Below are 7,704 nucleotides of genomic sequence, written 5' to 3' on the forward strand. Positions count from 1 at the left end.
TGCAGTGCCGGATGAAGACACATTGGGGACCTGGGCCACTTAAACATACTTTATGCAAGAGTTAAATCTGCCTATTGCAGGTCTTTCTTTAGGCCTGAAATGTTATCTAAATTATTAATTAGACATTAATTAACAGGCCATTATCAACTCTGGATGGCATCAGATTTCTCCGATATAAAATAGATTAGAAAGGTTCAGCCATATTTTGATTTAATTTAAAAATGGAGGAGCAAGACTTAGCTTCGAACAACCAGTACGGTGGTTGAAATTATTGCACACATCTTGTCAAACCTTCAAAGGCTAATATAGTCGCTCACAATAGAGTAATTTGAATGAAAATTTCAAATTATTCATTTTACATTATCTATTTTTAAGCTATTATAGTAAGAATGGCTAGCCCTTAAAGGTCACCGGAAAAGGTTCATAAATTTTTTAAATAATGCAAGTAATTATGTCAACATATCCTTTCCATAAGTATAACACGAACCCGAATGTCAATATTACCTGCAACAGGTAAATTTCAACGTTAGCAATTTCCGCCATTCTCTGTGGGTAGTCGTAACTTTCCGTAAATTTGACGTCATTTTAGTCCTTCTGCTCATATTCTAGTCTATATTTCTATGTGCAGAAGGACTAAAATGACGTCACGGATTGCTTATTAACGGAAAGTTCCGACTACCGACGGAGAACGGCGGAAATTACTAATGTTGAAATTTACCTGTTGCAGGTATTATTGACGTTCGGGCTCGGGTTATACTTATGGAAAGGATATGTTGACATAATAACTTGCATTATTTTAAAAAAAATTGATGCTTTTCCGGTGACCTTTAATCTAAATCTTACATAATGTATCTTTTAGTAAATTGGGGTCCCTGGCCAGTCCTCCTCCCAAAAGTAGTTTTATATTGGGAATTGACTTTACCCATTGACTTCAATGTTAAATGGCTGTAACATCACAGACTGTAGCTATTTGCTCAACATTCCGTTGGTTCCAATCTTTATAGGCACAGTGGGGACGACATTTGGCAATCTCCTCATCATAATTTTGTAGAGGATTGACCGTTTTGTTATTTTGCTACGAGATTTGATGTTGACTGGGGTCAAAATCTCACTTCCGACACAATGATTGCTCTGCAGAAAGACACTTTAAACCCCCTATCCCTCCGCTGTAATATCGTCAGTATTACCCAAAACTGCAACGAAATTGCAAATTTGATCCCTTTTCTCTAATTCTAGTCCAAAAAGTCAACCAAAAAATGCAGGAAGAGGGGAGAAAAAATTAAGGAAAAAATTGTCTATTTATAACTCGCACTACTAGTCTGAGTCCATATAAACAAAGTTTGGAACACTTCAATTTTGCACACATTTATAAATTATAGAAAACCGGACTTGTCTCTTCAGACTTTACTGTGCTAAATTGAACAGTTGATATTTATTACACATATCCTTTTTTTTAAAATAGCATATACAAAAACTTTCACAAATACATTATGATCTAAAACCAAAATTATGAATATTAAAAAATAGTTAATAACAAATTGTTAGAAAGAAATAAAGACAAATTTATCAACAACATTTGGTTTGATTATGCATAGATAATTGAACTAAATAGAATACATTTTTCTTCAAAATAAATATATAAAAACAGCATTTTAGAAAATGTTCATCTGATCATGTGAGCTAATTCCTGAGAAGATCGATCAACATCAGGATCCACTTTTATGTTTGTGATTTCTGCGTATTGTGTCGTGTCCGTAAATTTATCTTGTGTACTTATTTGTGTGTGGTGCAGTCCCCCTGTACTTATTATATATTAGTATATCTAGTTGATTTTGAGACTAACATATAGTAACCCTAGTTTCAACAATTTTGCATGATTTTTAGGAGTAAAAAAATGGAGAATCCTGGAAAGGCAGGTGATCCTGCTCCTCCTACTGGTCATCTTCTACAACTGGAAGACAAAAACTGTAAGCACATGTTCGCACCTATTTATTTAACCTTGGAGGCCAAACTGTCAGTCCACAACTGCAACTGTAAAACTAAGACAACAAGCATTGTAAGTCAACCAAATGACCAGAATGTTTCTTATTATACAGTGGTAAAAATAGTTTAAGCAGCAGAGGCATAGGACTCGCAATTCGAATGTCTTGGATTTGAATCCCGATGTGGGTCGAGAATATCTACTGGGGGACTGTCCATGTACACATTGGAGTGCATGTAAAAAACAATTGAAAGCCGAAATTTGATGAGTATTCAATGGATTTTAAATTCACATAAAAAAGAAAACATATTGAGCTTTTCAATGTAAAAGGTTTAAAATACAAAACAGTAATCTCTAAAATTAAAGGTTCATAAAATATAAAAATAAAATTTGAAAAATAAAATATATGAAAATTTGAGCTATTTTAATTTTAATTTAGGTTTTTTGACATACGCATGATAATAGAAGTTTGAAAATAATACCATCATGGTGGAGTTATAAAATATACTATATATACAATAATGACCATTTGCATAACCATAAAAGGCAAGGACAAATCCAAAAACAAACTGAAGGATTTGAATTTGTGTCACTTGTTTTTTCCACTGTGGTGGGTTTTGAGGTCTAAGGGCAGATAATCCATAATACAGATATAAAACAACATGAACAAAGCTGTTTAGAGCAAGAATTGAGGCAATAGCTGGCCAATAGTAACTATTGTATGCAATGTTGCTAAGCAGTAGCATACTAGAATGATGGTAAACATGAAGAAATGAAATTTGACGACTTCTGTGCCGCAAAATCATAAATACTGTATCCAGTAATTCTACATTCTTCGTTGTCCAGTACAACCAAAAACACAACTTGAGAAAAGATGATGGCGTTTTGCTGTAGATTGAGCCACTGAGATAAACACCGTACAGGAAGCCACATAATGTAATTAAACTAACTAAACAACATCCAAAATTATGAAGAATCAAAAACTGAAATATAAAAAAACCATTGTCATATAATAATAAGGTACAGAGAAATGATATAAAATGGGATTTAACATCCAACTTTTCTGCTCCAACCAGGATAATGAAAAATTATGCTACATGTATGAGGAAGTTTGCTCAGTGGCTTTTCTGTCTACTCTTTGTTGAATTTGAACTGTCAAGGATTCTTATAAATGAACACCAATGTTAACCTCGAACCTAGGGTTTTTGTCCCATCCGAATGACTATAGATACTGTTCCTTGCCAGATCCTATGTCCTGCACTACTGACAAGGGTAAACCCGAGGAAATGAAATGAAATGAAATGGGGTTTAACGTCCTACTGTTCTGCTCCTATACTGGGCTAATGAAGACGGGCATAAGCCATACAGTGTGCTATGAGGGAATTTTTGCCCGGGCACCGGCACTATCGCCTACTCTTATATCGAATTCCAACTGCCAGGGGATCTTTTACGTGCATTCCAATATATACACGGGACCTCGGTTTTTCGTCTCATCTGAAGGACTAGTCAGCTGTCCTTGTCAGGCCCTCCTAAACCCGAGAACTTTCTTGGCCAACACCAGGATGGAACCAATGACCTCCTGGCTAGTGCCCCTTAATCACTACAGTGTATGTATCTATTTACACCACCAAAAGGCAATTATGCATACTGATATCTTGAAATAACCATGACAGGTAACTCATACTTCCACTTTTAATCCCATCCAAAAGACTAGGACACTTTCCTCGTTACCCTTGCTTGCACAACAGTTCACATGTGATGTCTGTGCATGCAAATATCTGAAGATTTTTCTCGGTCAACGTGTTCAAAATAAACGTATTGAAGGTTTACTTACTGGACGTAAATTTAAACGTGAGGTATATTTCTGCCACAATCCTGACAGGGCAATAATCAACAAATAACCACAGAATACTGGAAACGACTGTAAACTTGTTATATAATAAATCAGCCATAATATAGTTAAATACGACACCATCTTAACACTGTAAAATAAACAATATACATATAGAAATAAAATGAAATGGGGTTTAATGTCTTACTTTTCTACACCGACAAGCATACACCAACAGTGTGCTATGAGCAAAATTTTGTCCATGGCCTAGGTATTATTATTTCAAGGGTTCTTTTATGTGCACGCCATGTTTAAACAGGACCTCTGATTTAATCACATCCGAACGGCTAGATTTTGTTTCCTCTGTCCTGCACCAATTACAAAGGGAAACAACACTGGAATATACACACATGATGAAATGAGGAGATATTTTGTCCAGACAGTGTCACCACAACCTTCTTTTACATGCATGCCAACCCGTAAACAGGACCTCAATATTTTGTCCCATACGGATGAATAGGTATTGTCCTTGCCGGGCAATATGTCCTGCACCCACTGGCAAGGGTGAAACCATGCTGGAAAATTCTGAGGAACTTTCTCAAACAACATGCAAATATACACCGAATTTCATAAGAGTTATCATGTCCCATGGCATCGACAAATCACATTCCAAGCAGAAAATTCTCACCTAATAAACACATACACCAAGTCTAGCTCAATTAGAAGCAGATATCTTGACTGATGGACAGACAAATGCACTCATTTTGATAGCCCACAGTTTTCTTCGGAAGGGCGGGGGACAATAAGACACCATCTGAACACTTAAAAAATACCAAACAACATACATATAACCAGTAATATACATAAAGGGGAGGTATGTGGGGGAAATATTTTGTACAATGGAGACTCCACCGATGTGGATAAGATTAGCTAAAAGGGAAAAGATTTAACAATTTTGTTGTTTTTTGGGGGAAATTATTTGAACATTGATAGATCTAATATCTTCATATATCCAAGTGCATATTCAAAATTTTGACTGCATCATTCCAAGTTGATCAAGTGCACATACTCAAAATTTTGACTACACCCATCTAACAATTTTGACTACATCCATCCAAGTGCATCAAAAGAATATACACATGTACTTACCATTTGACTTGTTTGGATCTAAAAAAGTGGACCCCTATATCCTTTTTACAACTGTTCTTAACAGTATAAATATAAAACACTATTTGAAGACAGTGCAATGGTACAAGATAACACAGACTAAAAGAAACAAAACAGTAGTGATTTATCCCTTGCTACTATAGAAGTCTACTCTTGACACCAATGTTCTATTGTCAATCTATAAATACCTCGTTAGATAAAAAGGTCAGAATTACTATCAAGGTACCAAGCTTATCTTTATGAATTGAAAATACATTTACATTTGTATTCTTAAAATAAATTATATGCAATTCAGACTCAGATTTAGTATGCACTGTCATAAGAAAAAACATAATAAAAAATTATCATACAAAAATAATTATCAATACTGACCCGAAATAAATGCTTCACTGATCATGAGTCAGCTATTATAAGTAAATAGGATATGTATACTTTATACAGGTCAGCCTACAAAATATTTACTTAGGTCACAATAAGGAGATTTGTAAATAAATGTAGGTTATCCATGGACATTCTCTCCTGTACCATAATGTATCTGAAATCAGAAAAAAAAATAATTTAAAGGAGTAGCCATAGTGATAGAGACATTACTGCACACAATTAAAGTCTCTGTGGGAATTTGCATTTTATGAAAAATATCAAATACTCCAAGACTTTATCCATTTAATTTATAAAATAAAATCTAAATATCAACGCTTGATAATATCCCAGTTTGGGTCCAATCTGATTAAGAAAAGGCCCATCAAAAAAATCAGTGAAACTCATAGTTGAGAATCAATCAATCATATATATCGTATTGAACAGAAGTGAACAATTTTTGGACAAATATTCCTTTCAGAGATTCAACTTCTACAATATTTTAGTTTGCTATCGATTAACAATCTCTCAAATGAGACGTTAAACTCAAGTAGGCCTACATCAAAGATCTGCTTAAGACAATGATGAGTTTGCACATTTATAACATTTTAATTGGGTATTGACATGTATTCTGTTGTCAATCATAAATTTGGTCAACTATTGGACCCCCCCCCCCTTTTTTTTCATTTGACAGTAAGTATGATATATTGTGCAGGAAAATCAAACTATTGTATTCAAAATTCCACAATAAATTAATATTAATAAGTTTATTAATAATTAGCCAGTATGCTGTACTGCTGTACTAGTGTATGATTTACAGCATCCATACAATCATAATAAGAGTGATGAACATGTTGTATTATTCAGTTACTTTAAAGAATTAAGAAATGAAATACATGTATAATGGAGTTCAACTTCTTACTTTTCTGCACCAAATCGGCTAATGAAAACTGGCATAAGCCATGCGATGTGATACATGTATGACGGAAATTTTGCTCTACTGGGGGCGCTATAATGCCTACTCCTATTTACAACTGTCAGAATATTAGTAATGTATATTATTAATATATAAACTGATATAGTGAATATTGCATATTTAATGTTTGGTTTATTACACATACATTTTTACACTGAGTTACATGTACTGTTTCAAATTATTTCATTTCATGTAGTATGTATTATTATTCAAGTTCTTTTCTTAAAACTTCATCAGTGTGTATAGATTAAACTGTGTACATAATTTGAGATCTGCCCATCCCAGTGCATAGTAGCTATACACATTAGCTGATAGCCTACTGGTTTTCAAGAAAAAACATAAGAATGGAGTTTAAAATCTTGTTAACAGAATACTTTGAACTGTCAGTCCTTTTGAGAATAATATACAGTGCATCTACATGTATGTGTGCAATGTTAGAGAGGGGAATTTTGCCTGGACAACAGCATGACCACCTACACTGTAGTGTAGGCAAAATTACATGTAGGCCTAATCGGAGCCACGATGAAGTATATAAGTAGGCGCAAGTATATTCGTGATTTTCTGGCATGGTTTTCCTATGTGAGTGATGCAGGACGGAGAGTTTAACAAGGACAGTTCGGAGTTCACAGTTGTCTAGTCATTTAGATGGGACATTTTTTAGATCCCTTGACAGTTGGAATTCCAGTAAGTATCATTTGCCGTTGTCTGGGCAAAATTACCATCATTGCTTGCACACTTTGTGTATGGCATAATGTCTGTCTTCCGTTATCCCAGTCGGAGTAGGCCTATTTATTTGAAGTATTATTTAATTTCATTTACAATTAGTCTACATGTCATAACATAGGCCGTTGGTCGGGTGGCTGAATGGTTAGCGTGCGCGCGCTGTATCATACAGTCTGTCATTGAATCGACTGGCGTGGTTTCGAATCCCCGGTTGTACGTGACAAGGAGTAGGGTCGCCTGTCCAACCTCGTGGGTTTTCTCCGGGTCCTCCGGTTTCCTCCCACTGCTAAAGACCTCTACGCGCAAGCGAATTATTGAAATAAAATTAAACCATATGTTAGTCCCGAAATGACCTAGTTTGTGTCGAGTGGACGTTAAACCCCATTTCTCTCTCTCTCTCTCATATAGGCCGACACATAATCATATGATACGGACGTCTTTACTAGGCTGCATTGTTACATTGGGCGTGTCTGTCGGGACATGACATTCTTGATTTTATGTTTCATGGAATTCGGTTATTGGGCTGTAGAAACCTATTTTATTTTAATTAGCAGTTAATCACTACGCCCAATACTTCCAATATGAATTGATGATGTAATTTTGTTTACCTTTTCGCGGAAGTCGTGAAGAAGCCGGTGAGAGGGCGCTGTTTTTATTATGCCACGTCAT

The 7,704-nt window shown here is 35.2% G+C and overlaps 1 protein-coding gene across 4 annotated transcripts; it reads right to left on the reverse strand.

Annotated features, from left to right (window-relative positions):
* Positions 1 to 1,389: 1,389 nt before the first annotated feature.
* LOC126811477 (elongation of very long chain fatty acids protein 1) lies at positions 1,390 to 7,677 on the reverse strand. Of its 4 annotated transcripts, XM_050537120.2 has the most exons (6): positions 7,644 to 7,677; positions 5,352 to 5,514; positions 4,962 to 5,078; positions 4,501 to 4,633; positions 3,816 to 3,963; positions 1,390 to 2,964 (listed from the first exon to the last, which is right to left on the reverse strand). In XM_050537120.2, the coding sequence occupies exons 5-6, from the start codon at positions 3,954 to 3,956 to the stop codon at positions 2,401 to 2,403; spliced, it is 705 nt and encodes a 234-aa protein (XP_050393077.1). In that variant the 5' UTR covers positions 3,957 to 3,963; positions 4,501 to 4,633; positions 4,962 to 5,078; positions 5,352 to 5,514; positions 7,644 to 7,677; the 3' UTR covers positions 1,390 to 2,400. The 4 variants fall into 4 exon arrangements, with proteins under 4 accessions (XP_050393077.1, XP_050393078.1, XP_050393079.1 ...); XM_050537121.2 differs by lacking the exon at positions 4,501 to 4,633; XM_050537122.2 differs by lacking the exons at positions 5,352 to 5,514; positions 7,644 to 7,677 and having other exon boundaries at positions 4,962 to 5,156.
* Positions 7,678 to 7,704: the final 27 nt, after the last annotated feature.

This window comes from Patella vulgata, chromosome 2, assembly GCF_932274485.2.
Source record: "Patella vulgata chromosome 2, xgPatVulg1.2, whole genome shotgun sequence".
Lineage (NCBI taxonomy): Eukaryota > Metazoa > Mollusca > Gastropoda > Patellidae > Patella > Patella vulgata.